Source organism: Macrotis lagotis, chromosome 5, assembly GCF_037893015.1.
Source record: "Macrotis lagotis isolate mMagLag1 chromosome 5, bilby.v1.9.chrom.fasta, whole genome shotgun sequence".
In the NCBI taxonomy this organism is placed as follows: Eukaryota; Metazoa; Chordata; class Mammalia; order Peramelemorphia; family Peramelidae; genus Macrotis; species Macrotis lagotis.
Genome location: NC_133662.1, coordinates 183,847,099 through 183,860,993, shown reverse-complemented (window position 1 = coordinate 183,860,993; position 13,895 = coordinate 183,847,099). Strand labels below are relative to the sequence as shown.

The 13,895-nt window shown below is 43.4% G+C and overlaps 1 protein-coding gene across 3 annotated transcripts in view; it reads left to right on the top strand.

Moving 5' to 3' along the window:
• Window positions 1–219: 219 nt before the first annotated feature.
• Window positions 220–13,895, top strand: part of PDE10A (phosphodiesterase 10A) — a 394,590-nt gene continuing 380,914 nt past the window's right edge. The window contains exon 1 of one of the 3 annotated variants that reach the window (XR_012468598.1): window positions 220–371. Coding sequence is in view for 2 of the 3 variants with exons in the window: in XM_074188006.1 (XP_074044107.1) it covers window positions 281–371 (91 nt within the window). In the remaining variant the exon portion in view is untranslated. The remainder of the gene's footprint in view (window positions 372–13,895) is intronic. The other 2 variants (XM_074188006.1, XM_074188008.1) reach the window with 2 other exon arrangements.

Genomic DNA, 13,895 nt, shown 5'->3' with positions numbered 1-13,895 from the left:
TTGCAGGCTTGTAGTGAAGAACGAAGTTGTCTACCTTAGTATAGATAAAAGTGCTTTGAAATCCTTAAGGTACAAGTGTAAGTCTAATAGGTTATCAGTGACGGCTCCATTCAAACTTGTGTGAGCTGATATTTTGATGGGTCTTTGAAAAGTTTCTTTGAAAGACTTCGAAGTCCTGCAGTAAATGCCACTTAATTTATCTAATGATTTCTAGACGAAAAATGTAACTCTGTTTTGAAGTCATCAACGTATTAGTGACAAAACTTTCTCTCCTTTCTTGATGCTCTGCATCACTTTAGAAAAATCAAAAGAAAAGCAGTGGGCCCACGAGAAAACTTGCGGAGGCTGCTGCCACACCGGGACACATCGCGGTGAGTGAAAAAGTAGCCTTTTTGTTTGTGTGCATGCAAGTTAGATCGGAAAAAGGTACCGATTTCATTCTCCACTTCTCTCCCCGCCCCAAACTCATTTACACAAAGAAACTGACAAAATCCTTAGGAAGATCTTCCCGAGGGTCTTTAAAACCGTCTCAGTATTATTTGTCTTGTCATCCATCCCCTCCAGTCACTTTTGATTCGCCTGGAAAACCAGTCCATCTGGAGGAAGACAATTTAGCGCCACTCGGCTGATTGAAATAAAGGGTTAATTAAGGTACTAAACTGTTGCGCTTTCATTTCTCCAGATCTCCTCGGTGGAGGAGAACAAATAGGTAAGCTGCTGTCCCATCTCCAGTTAAAAGGAAATCTGGTTTCTATTCTGGTTGGATTCTGTATCTTCTTTCAACTGGAAACCTCCTTTTTGACCCCGGGTGCCCTGAAAGACATTTGAAAGCCACAGAGAAACACGTTTAATGTAAAGACGAGAGGCAGAAACCATCTGGAGAAAGAGATATGTAGAAATATTGTAGCTCTCCCCTTTTTCAGACCCCTGCGGATATGCTATCTGCTCACCCCCAGGCTCCAGAGAAGCTCCGGGCTAGGATTCGCAACTATCAGAATAAGGAAAGAGAACAAGTTGAAGCATTTGCTTAGCTTGGGATGCGGAGCGCTGGAGGAGAAGCCAGAAGAGGGTAGGGAAAGGGACCATTTCCTGATAGGCACGAGTTTCTTCTCCACGGAGAAAAGAAATGTAAATGACACCGTAAAATGCCCTCCCGGTACCGTAAAAGCTCAGTGGGATTGTTTTCTTTCCAGGCAGGTTTAGGAATTTTGACCTCCCCATGGAGGGGATGGATATCCGTTAAATGATAAATTTTAAAGACCAGTGCGAAGAAAGAAAAGAAAAAGCACGCCACTGGATCCTTTATGGAAAGCAGACTAGCACATCGATCTAAGGCTATTTCGAGCAGAGGCAGAAATAAAAATGAAAAAACCAAATTCTGCTTTAGAGTGAGTCGGGGTGGGGACAAGGACACACGTAGTAGGACCCTGCATCAGTCCTCCAAGTGAAAACACCGGAGAAGTGGAGAAAAGCAAGTTTAGTGCGGGACCGGGGGGAGCCGGTGGGCAGTCGGGGGCTGGCCAAGTCCACACTCGCGGCTTCCTCCCGGGGCCTCGTCTGTCCTCCAGAGCGCCTTAGGTGAGGCCGGCCGGCTGACCCGCCCGCGTCCACTCGCCCCCTTCTCCGCTCCACCCTCCCGAGCCCCCGCTCGGCCTGTCTCTCCCCCTCCGCCCCGGCCATTCGCGGGTCTGGCGGCTCCCTCTTGCCACCCCGCTGGATCTCCAGCGTTCTACGCTTTGCGGGGTTCGCTCTTGGGGACCCGCTCGTTCACCTGGCGGTTCCTCCGGCCGTTACTTCGGCCGCGTGAGCCGAGGCGGCCGGGCACGACTCGGGCTCCGCTCCCTCTGGCCTTTGTGCCCACGGCCCCCTCGACTTTATTTTGATTTTGTCTGTTCGATGAATTCGCCATTTCGATCTCTCAAACCCACAGGTAAGAGAGGCGGAGAGCCACTCAGTTGAAGCAAATAATGCTCTCGTTAACCTGGGGGACCGAGGGGGAAAGTGACTGCTTGGTATTAGTTGGAGGAGTTGGGGGGAACCGTGGGATTGGAACTCGCGCGTCTGTGGGGAGCGCCGGATACTGGCGATGCGCGGGGCTTCTCCCGGCTCACCAGAGTTTGGGGTGGGGGCGCTCCCAGGAGCCCGGGGCTCGGGGGCCAGAGGGGAGGCCGCGGAGGCGCTGGCACCTGGAGAGGCTGGCGGGGCCTCCAGAGACAGCCTGCGTCTGGGGTCGCCCCGCGCCCGGGCCGCGGCGGCCGACCTCGGCTCGGGTGTGCGCGCCGGGGCCCTGGCGGGACGAGGGAGGCGGAGGCTGGGCAGCCGTGGCTCCGCCAGTGGGCGGCCCGAGCATCCTCCCGCAGCCTCAGCATCCCGGCCCCGCCGGCCCGGGCGCCTCCCCTCCCCCTCGCGCGTCCTCGCCGCGGCGGGCGGAGGCTGGGCGGCTTCGGGGGGCGCCCCTCCCCCCGCGCTCCGGAGGGGCGCCGGGCCGCGCGGCCCCCCGCTTCGCGGCGCCCCCCGCCCGGCGGCGCCCCCGGCGGACGCCCGGCCTCGCGCTGCCGCGGCAGGGAGGAGGGCCATGTCCCACCCCGAGAAGCCGCCCTCGGCCCGCCCCCCGGCCCCCCCGGCCGCCGCCGAGGGCAGAAAGCCGCCGCCCGGCCGCCGCCGCCCGCACTCGCCTCCCGGCGGCCGCGGGGACGCCCGGAGCGCTCCGAGGGCCGGCGACGGCCGCGGCTCCCCCAGGCTGCCGGGGCGCGGCCCCCCGGCGCCTCCATCTTCCTCCTCCCGGTGGCCGCCCCCGCCTCCCCCTCCGCCCCTGCGCCCCTCCTGGGCTGGCTCGCCCCTCCGCGCCAGTGTGCCAGGAGGGGAAGCGGCGGCGGCTCCCCCGGGCGTCCTCGCCAGCCTCCCTCCTCCTGCCCTGCGGGCGCTGCTGCTCCCGGGCCCGGCCCGCCCGCGGCCGCCGCAGCCGCGGCTCCCCGGCCCGCCGGCCCCCCGCCGCCCGGGCTCCCTGGGCCTGCCGGGCACCGGCGGCGGCGCGGCTCCGCAGCGGCGGCCCCGAGGCGCCCGCGCCCCCTGCGCCGCCGCCGGCCCCCGGCCGCGCGGCTCCGACATGGACGATGAGCCCCCGCACCGCCGGAGCTGCTTCCGCAGGCTGACGGAGTGCCTGCTGAACCCCAGTAAGTGCCCCCCGCCGCCGGGCTGGGCCGGGAGGGCCGGGGGGCCGTGTCCCGCGGGCAGCCCGGGGCCGCGCGGATGCGGGACCCGGGCCAGGGAGAGCCCGGCCCCGGCCCCGGCCGCTCCCCCCCGGGGAGGAGGCCCGGGAGACAAGTGGCTGCACCTGCCTCTGCCCCGGGCCGCGGGGCTCCCCTCGTCCGGGCGCCCCGCTTCTCGGCAGGGCACGAGTCGCTGACCCGGCGTGCGCCGCCCGCCTCCGGGGGAGCCAGGCGGCACCTTGCCGCATCAGCCGGCCGGCCCGGGGAGACGGGAGGGGGAGCCCTGCCGGGCCCCCTCCGTTCCATCACCGCCCCTTGAGGCCTCTCGACTTGGCAAGCCGCTCCCTTCCCCGGGCCGGCCGGCTACCGACCTCCTCCTCTAGAGTTTACTGTAGCGGTCCCCAAAGTGCCCCATTTCATGGCCTGGGGGACCCTCAAAGAAGCCTTTGGGTGTGCAGCTCCTCAGGGACTCGGAAGGAACTTTTAGGGAATTTGGTTCCTGGGAGCTGAGATCCGAGCCAGGGATGTGGGGGGGGAGTCACCTGGCCCGAAGCTGCCTTTTAGGGCACTCTTGTTCTTGGGGATCTTGGATTTGTTGATTTTTTTTTTCCTGTTGGCTCTCCATTAGTCACTAAGTTCCAAACCTGAAAACCTGAAATCTTGCTTATTGGCTCCTTATTCCCCCCCCCCCCCCCCCAGTCTTCTCCCAGAAAAGCACCACAAGTGGATCCTTCCTGGTACAGGTGTCACTCTATGGCAAGAAATTTCAGAAATTTCGTCTGGGGAGGAAAGGAGCGAGAGACTCGGTTTCAGAGCCTTCTTCACCCTTGTCACTAAATCTGCCAAGCGGAAAAGACTCCTTTACAGGGAGCAGTGCCAACTTTTATTTGGTCATTGCTTTCTTTGTGCCCCTCAAACTTGGCAGGTCGGTCAGAGGATTATAGGATTCCGGCTTTGGAACTGTCAGAGCACAGCTACAAACTGATTAGTAGCTGAAGGAGTGATTTGAAAACTGTTCTTTCTGAATTCCAAGCTCGGGAAGCGCTCTGTTCCCGGTGCTCCGTTGCTTCTCAGGTGCTGCCAAATGCCAAGTGCACAGAAAGCGTGGCTCCGTGTCTAGGTTTAATCTTTTGTTTGAAACTTGTGAATTTCCTTGTTACTTCAGCATTTCGAGTAGGTTGGGGGGGGGAATAATATGTTGGTTAAAAACAAGTACTGGTCCTTGAAAATTTAACTAGAAAATGAGAAGAGAGGGAAGATTTAATTTAAGCCATTTAATGTTAGCTGTCTTGGACTGAGAGAGTCAAAGCTTAAGGAGAATTCTAGTTTGGAAGGAAGAGGAAAGATAATCGGTAGTACCTGTGCTACCAGTTATCCTCACAAAGAGGAGAAAAGCTAGAATTTAAGGGATGGAAGAGGGGGGAGACTCACCATTCTATACTTTCTAGGTCTTTACCATCAATTATAGTACCTTTGGATGGGGAGATGTGGGATTCTGAGGAATGAGGGGTCTGAAAGTTTTCCTTAGATTGCTATAGAAATGGAAAGATCTTGCTCCATCCTTTTTTCATCATATGCAGAGGTCACAAGACTTATAGCACTAAGTATTTGAAGATGGATTTAAAGGCTAAAAGAATATAAACACAACTGACCATGCTGCTATGATGATGCATTATTAGATTTGTATGTTGTAATATCCTAATTTTTCAGATACTGATTTTCTTAGAATTAATTGCAAAAGTCAAAACAGGGAAGACAGAAAATTTCCTGGAAGAAAAAAATGCAGTTGTATGAGAGTTCCATGGAATCCATAGTACAGAAAAAGTATAGTATAATGGCATTGTATGAATTTATCCATCGCATCTGAGATCAAGACTGGAGTTTTAGATGTATTGAGAATCACAATGAATTAAAAAGAATCAATAATTCTACCTAGGAAAGTGAAGTTTATGCAAACAGCAAAGTTAACTGTTTTTACATGAGACAGATTTCAAAGAAAATAAAGTATCTTTAAAGATACTTGGTTAGTCATTATTAAAGAATGGCCTGTAATTTCAGAAAAGGGATTCTATATTGAACTGGAAAGAATTCAGAAAGAAGGCACCTAGTCTAAGTTCCTTATTGTATCTACACAAAATTTGTCCTGATCCCCATGCCAGTTGCTACTGCAAGGCTCCAAATTATTAATACATACCTATGTTCTTGTTTTCCCAACATACGTGAAAGCTCCTTCAAAGCCAGGACATTGCCCTTTGCATCTCCTTTCCTTAAGAAATACTTGTGGAGGGGCGGCTAGGTGGGGCAGTGGATAAAGCACCAGCCCTGGAGTCAGGAGTACCTGGGGTTCAAATCTGGTCTCAGACACTTAATAATTACCTAGCTGTGTGGCCTTGGGCAAGCCACTTAACTCCATTTGCCTTGCAAATAAAAAAAAAGGAAAAGAAATACTTGTGGAATGAAATGTACTGATAAAATTAGTCCTAGAAAAGTTAAGCGATCTATTCATGAACACACTGGTCTGTTGGAAAGCTAGGATTTGAACAGTTAGTGATTAGCCCTAGTCCTGTAATCAGCCACTTGCATATTTAAAAGTTATACACACACAAACACATTCATGAAAGTTTTTATCATGGAACACAGATCCAGCACTTTTTGTTATACTACATTGTCCCCTATTATGTATGTGTATGCATATAACACATGCATATACATATAATCATGCACATGCACACACATACACACATGATTATATACGCATAATTTACATGTGTACATATATGTAAACACATGCTAATTTTTTACAATACAGTCCGTTCATCTAAATATACTTAAACATATCCATATATGTCGATGGGTTTATATATGTATGTATATGTGTATATGTACATACATATATAAGCAGATGGATTATGAATTATACTTGGTATATCCTTACCAGAAATTCAGAGGAGGAAAGGGATTAGTAGCGATCCATAGAAACGAATTAAATGAAAAGTGCTGAATTCAGAATCTGGAAGACCTGTGCTGCAATCCCATTTCTGAAATGTTAAGACAATTGTAGTTGTGTCTAACTCTTTTTGATCCCATTTTTCTTTTGCAAAGATAAGGGAATGGTTTCTTTCTCCATCTCATTTTAGGAATGAGGAAAGTGACTTGCCCAGGGTCACACAGCTAGTAAGTTGTTGAGGCCAGATTTGAATTTAGGAAAATAAGTCTTCTTGACTCCATATCCAATACTCGTCTACTTCATTGCCTAGCTGCCCAGACTCTCAGTCTATTTAACTGTAAATTGGAGAGAATAACTATAGAAACTGCCTACCTCAAAGGGTCATTTTCAGGTTCAAATGAAATAATACATGTAAAGTACTATATAAATGTCAGTGATTATGAATACATAAATTAGAGATGTTCTCTTTTAGGTTCCTCAAAAGATTATTTAAGATTCTGTATCTTATGAAACAATTTAATTTTCTCTTCCTCTTATGATATCAAATCCTAACTGTTTAGCTCCACACTTGTTGGTACACCTGTTTTGCTGTGATGCTCTGGAGTAAACTTTACTAGTGATTTCACATCACAGAAAACTCTAGAACATCTAGAAAACCAGCAAAGGGTTCACTAAGAATGTTTTCCAGTATTTTATTTCAGAAACTCTTTCATGTCTTGAGATTTAAGATGATAGTAAATGCGTCAGTATTGAGAAATTTAAATTTTTGTTCTTCATTAGTCTCATTGTCTCATTGTTCTTCATTATTCTTCATTAGTTTCATCCTCTCAACCAGTAATGGGTAATTTTCCTGATGACTTGAGGTTCTTTCTTTTCATCTCTTCACCAGGGTTTGTTGGGTTTCCAAAATGCATTGGGGATTTTTGTTAGGCTAGTTAGCATTGCATAGCGTCATGAAATATAGATAAGAATTGTATCCTTTTGTGAAACTAATAAGAGGAAAATTGTTTCAATTTTGTTTTAAATTTTTTTGACTCTCCCCCCCCCCCCCGTTCATTTTTAAGCCAGTATTATTTTGATGATTCAAGTGATGTTGCTATGACTTGGAATTATTTTTCTAATTGACTTTACAAATATGTAACATTTAAAAAAAGATTGCAAATATGTTTATGATTATTTCAATATTTAATTTAAGGACAGCTAATTTAAGTGTTCCATTTAAAAAAAATCTAGAAATCTCAATATGAAAAGGCATAGTTGGTTTCACTTTTCTATATGGGACTAAGATCCTTGGTGATGGTTTTCTTTTTTCAAAAAATTGTTTTTTTTGAGCACATAGCAGGTGCTTAATAAATTCTTTCTGATTGGCTAAATCGTAATATTTAGATGAGCTTCCTGACAACTGTTCTTTTCAGCCATTTCATTTTCAGAAAGTGATAATATATTTTATCAGTTTCTTTTTCAGCTGTACTGTTAGGCACACACTGTTTGATAGAATGCATTTGTAATGTAGTTTGTAGAATTGTGTTTTCTACTATATTTTTTTTTTTGCAAGGCAATGGAGTAAAGTGACTTGCCCAATGTCACACAGCTAGGTAAGTATTAAGAACCTGAGGTTGGATTTGAACTCAGGTCCTCCTGACTCTAGGACCAGTGCTCTTATCCACTGTGTCATCTAGCTGCCCCTTCTACTATATTCTTTCCAGATAATTGAGAGAATTAAGATGTTAAACAAGAGTATATGGAAGGAGAGGAAAGAGGGAGGCAAGGAAGAAGGAAGGAAAGGAAGACTTGTTGAATGAATCCTAGATTCCAAAAGAACTTTTAAACTTAAGTTATCACGACAGATGGTCTGTTTGTTGAATCTTTTGTTGCTGTTACTTTTCTCTCTATTCTTTTTTCCTGCTTCACACCTGTCTAAATCTAGCAAGTTGTGATACAATGACTGTTGGGTCCAAATGTGTTTATTAATGGGAAGTAGGTGTTTTTTTTTTAAACCTTTTTGAAAATTCTTGTTTCATTTTCCATATTTTCAGCCAAGACCCTTAGGTCCCATGGGGACCAAACATTTTATATCTAGGTTGAATTCTTTAGCCTAGTCTGCACCTGCCTCTTTAAAGGGTGGTTGAAGTTCATTCCCTGCACTGAAGCAAGTGGTCTATGGTGACCCTGCTTGTGGTCTTAGATGGCTGGGCTGCCCCTGATTTCATTCACTCCCAAGTCAGACCTTCCAGAAGCTGACTCTCAAGCTTGTCTTCAGGCTGTCATCTTCAGAACTCCCCTGAGTTAAAAGGCATCAGATTGAAAATGACAAAATTGGTGTCCCCACTTGGAGCAGAGCAGATTTAGGCAGTTCACTCTGATGTTTGGCCTGCTCATGAACAACAATGGAAAACAAAGAGCCCTTTTGTGGGCTTTACACCCCATCTCCTGGTAAAAACAACACGAATTTGCCTATCTCTGGTTGTCACTGCTGATGAAATTTCAGCCCCCTATGCCAAAGGGCAAATGGAACCTTTGACTATTCTGGACTTTTCATTTTGGTTATCCGAAAGCTAGACCATAGAAGGCAGATTATCTCTTCCTTTCCTCTTTATCAGTGCTTTCAACAGAATTCCAGAATCAGTTACAGTTGGAAGCACGTTCATTGTCCATTTAGCTCAGTCTGAACTTGACCGCTGCTAATCTAATGTGCCTTGAAAAGTCTTTGTCTGCAGATCTCAAAAGAGAAGAAAAACACTTCTATCCAATGTTGCCCACTCCCCTTTTATAAAAAATTTTAAGTTTTCTTGTACTTAAAAAATTCTTTTTAAATATTCTCCCCTTTGCTGTTCTTTCTGCTTACTGGGGCCTAAGACAAACCAGTCTACATAATTGCTATTCATGTCACTCCTCCAGTCTCTCTCCAATTGTCTTTTTGTTTTGTTTTTGCATTCTTTGCAAGGCAATGGGGTTAAGTGACTTGCCCAAGGTCACACACAGCTAGGCAATTATCAAGTGTCTGAGGTCGAATTTGAATTTAGGTCCTCCTGACTCCAGGGCTGGTGCTCTATCCACTTCACCACCTAGCTGTCCCTCCAATTGTCTTTTTTATTTTTTAACTAATATTGAATTGGCATGTCTTTCTTAAAACATGGTACCCAGAACTGAATACAGTGGTCAAGCTGTAGCTTTTTACCTGTTCTTTCAGAGTTTAAACCCCATAGCAGCTGTGAAAAAAGAAAAAAAAAAGGGTTGTAAAGTTTGATCAGTAATGAACTAGCTAGTTAGTTAACTAACCAGAAGAAAAAAAAGAAGAGCGAAATGATAAATCCCTGTGACCAATGACTTCAAGCATATTTGGAGCCCAGTCTATTACTAAATCTTTAAAATTTACAATTGCATTGAAGTTTTAATGCCTTTTTATGTTTTCAATTAGACATAATTAATTACCAGTCATAACATACATACATGTACACACACATTTTAGTAATAAAGTATGTTATTACTTTATATATATGCAATGTGAACTGACCAATGCATATCTTGGGTGAAATGAAATTTTGAAACCTTGTTGTTATAAGTGTGTATTAATGCATACAAAATTAAAACATCTTGCACTTGTGTAGCTCACTTCTCATTTTTACAGGGATAATGATACTGAGATGGCAGAGAGAAATAGGACCAATAATATTTCACATTTAAATAGTCTTTTGTAGTTACAAAATGTTTTCACCTTATCTAAAATTAGCATCACCCCATGAGGTAGTGTGCAGGTATTAGCCATCGCATTTTACAAGAGAGAAAAATGAGGCCCAGAGAGGTTTTTCTGAAGGCCCACAGCTTATATGTGCTCCCATAGATCAGAATCCTTCTATTCTGACTCAAAGCACTGTGTCTACTGTCCAGTATCCTGCTATGCCATTAGCATTCTTGTGCATATCATTTCATTTAGGTCTAGCAGTTGCCCATGGGCTTAAATCTTTTAAAGGAATTCAACTAGTGCATTTTCCTGAATGACTCTCCTGTAGGTCGTGATTCTCATTCTTTTCTAGATTAGTGAATAGGATGTAATACATGAACCCTATTTAGGAAACTTTTGCTTTATAAGGGAATTTATTCAAATGAATTCCCAATTCAAATGAAAAGATAACTATTGAAGCTATACAAGAATAAGATATAGTGTGGTAGAAAAATAAGTGACCTTAGAGTCTGAGGGCTTGGGTTTAAATCCTATTTCAGATGGTAATTTCCTCTGTGACTTTGGACAAGTCAGCTTCCTTAAGTATAAAATGAAGAGATTGAACCAGATGATTTGTGAGATCCCTTCCAACTCTTGATCAGTGAGTCAAATAAGAACCAAATGGGTGGAAATTTCAGAGGAGAGCCATAATGCTTTTGGCTAATGGTAACCAAGAAAGACTTAGAAAGAAAAAGGGAAAGAAATGTTCTGCCTATTAATTAAAAAAGTTTCTTCACTTCTAGAAGCCCCAAGTAGTTTCAAATTTTGAATTTTGATTTTATGAAACAAATAACTTACATAACCTATAACTTATGTTTTCCCCACAGTGGTTATCACTGAAATACTCTCCTTTGGATCTTTGGCATGAACTTCTTCATAGGTGTCTATAAGGAAGTAAATGAAAATATAGGTATATAATATGAGGTACATACACATACACACACACACACACACACACACACACACACACACATATATATAATATGATTTCTTATATATAAAAGGAAAACCTTAAAATTGTTTAAAGCAGAGATTCCCCAACTTTTCTTGTATTCTTCATTGCTTTTAACTGTAGCCTTAATATATTTGTGTTAATATATATATCCTATGATAATATATATATATACATATATATATATATATATGTATATATATATATATATATATATAAACCTTAACATATTTGTTTTTGCAAGGCAGACGGGGTTAAGTGGCTTGCCCAAGGCCACACAGCTAGGTAATTACTAAGTGTCTGAGACCGGATTTGAACCCAGGTACTCCTGACTCCAAGGCTGGTGCTTTATCCACTACGCCACCTAGCCGCCCCAACCTTAATATATTTGTGATAATGCCTTAATATATTTGTGGTAAGTTAGAATATGCAGTATGGGGTGCTAGCGGAATAGGATCATCTATGCCTTCAAGGACCCTATTTATTTGGAGAAGTAAAGCATATTCATTTAAAGAAATAATTTAACAGCACAAGGCAGGAAACATCAACCAAATGGTTCACTTCAAAATGAAAGTTTGGGGTCTGTAAAGTGAAGGAATTGGACTAAAGCAGTTAGGAATTAGCATTAGGAGTTAGTCAGTTTGGTGATGCAGCAGATCACAGTCCTTTCTTATAATAAGAGCCATCACCAAAACGTCCAATTTCACAAAATAGGATTTTGCAAACACGGAAGTTTGAAAAGATATTGCCATAGCCAAATGTACAAGTAAACAACAATATACCTCAAATACTTGGGAACATCATTGAAAGGAACATAATACAGTATGATGCTAACAGTGGGACTTACCTTGTGCCTAGTATCATGTTGTGACTCTCTCAAAAATGTACAATATTATGTGGAAAACCCCAGGTGCCACTTTCTTTTAACCTTGTAATAGTGAGAAGTATCTTGTCTCTTTGCTGTATTATTTGGCATATTAAGGAAATGAAGCATGAAGAATGCTTAAATGTTGGCAAGGCAAGCATTAATGTGAAGACTCTGAAGTTAACATTAGTATCACTACATACTGTTTTATACAAGCCAATGTGTTAATAACCTGTAGAAATCAGAACCTGTATAATTCTCCTGTATAATAATAATTTCACCAGATTAAAAACATAATATAAGGTGAATCTGATTTAGACCCCATTTAAGGAATTTAATTATAAATGCAGTCAAATCAAGAACCATCCTTGGGGAAAATAGTGAAGGAGATGAAATCGATCTTTTGCCTGCTTTTTCCTCAGGATTTCTGTGTGACATCCTTACCTCAACTAGGTAAACCTCAAATTTCTTCAGAAGGAAAGCAATATAAATAGATAAACAAGCAAATAGATAAATGAATGAATAAATAAAGTAGGGACAAAAACATTCATACTAGCATTAGTGACATTTATTATCCCTCCTAGAGTATTTTTATTTTTAATAAAAAGATAACTCATGGGACAAAGAGATGAATCATTAAATATAGAAATGTATACCATCAGAAACAGATCAATAGTTTTTTCACTGTTGCTCAAATTGCTAAACTTGACTAAAAGAATTTTCTTATCTACCTTTGAGGAAGTTCATGGTGGGGATCTCACTGAGAGAGAATTACAGAATAAGTGCTGTAGTAAAAATAGTATGATAATAATAAAGTTTTAATCTATGAAGTAGTTTAAACTTTCATAGAATTCTATATATTTTATGCTCTCTTTAAAGTTAATGTATTCTGTTTTTTTTAAAAAGACTTACTAAATATTTGTGATAAGTTAGAATATGCAGCATGGGGTGCTAGTGGAATAGGATCATCTCTGCCTTCAAGGACCCATTTATTTGGAGAAGTAAAGCATATTCATGTGAAGAACAGGAAACATCAACCAAATGGTTCACTTCAGAATGGAAGTTTGGGGTCTGTAAAGTGAAGGAATTGAACTAAGACAGTTAGGAATTAGCACTAGGAGTTAGTTGGTGATGCAGCAGATCAGAGTCCTGTACTTAGAATTAGACCTGACCTGAGATACTTGTGAGCTCTATGAGCCTGGGGATATTACATGATTTCTGTCTGCCTGGTGTTCCTTATCTTCAAAATAGGAATAATAATAGAACCTACCTGAGAGGATCCTTGTGAATATGAGATGGTATTTAAAGTGGTTAGCATAGGCATTTAATAATTTTTTAAAAATACTTCCCTTTCTGCTCTCAATCCTTGGATCCTGAAAAGTGCTATACGCATTAAGAAAAGGAAGAAATCTATTTAACCTGGTGTGGTTGGGGAATTTTTATGGAGGAAGTAGGTAGCTCTGTGATAGAATGCTGTATCTGGAATCCGGAAGACCCAAGTTCAAATCTGGCCCCAGATACTTATTATCTGTGTGACCTTAGGCAAGTCACTTAACTCTTTGCCTCAGTTTCCTCATCTGTAAAATGATTTGGAAAAGGAAATGGCAAACTACTCTAGTATTTTTGCCTAGAGAACCCTAAATAGAGTCATGAACAATAGCAAGAAAGGAGTGAGAAAGAAGGGCAGTATAGATAGAAGTACAAGTGAAGGTAAAGAAATTGGGGAGCGCAAGATCTGTTGTATGGTTTGGAGAGGAATTTTTAAATGGGAAACTGAGCAGGTAACTTAGAGAAGGCTTTGGGGGATCCTTGAATAATAGACTAAGGAGTTCTAGCTTTATTCTGTAATCTATAGGAATGTATTGAAGGGTTTGAAGAGGAGATTACTATGGATACATGTATTATGTTTAACCTTCACATACTGAGTTCAGTTTTATACACTGTTTAATCTTCAATCTAAATAAAAATCACTGTCTTCCTCACAATTCTTCCTGTATTTTTGTTTATCTTGAGGATAAGCCTAGCCATATAGTGGAGAAAGTGCTAAACTTGTAGAGAATAAGTAGTTGTTGTTTAATTGTTTCATTTGTGTCCTATTCTTTCAAGACCTGAATTCAAATTCTTCCTCAGACTCTGGCTGGCTGTGTGATCTTGGACAAGGCTCTTCTTTCCTTCAGCCGTTTCCCCATCTGTAAAATGGG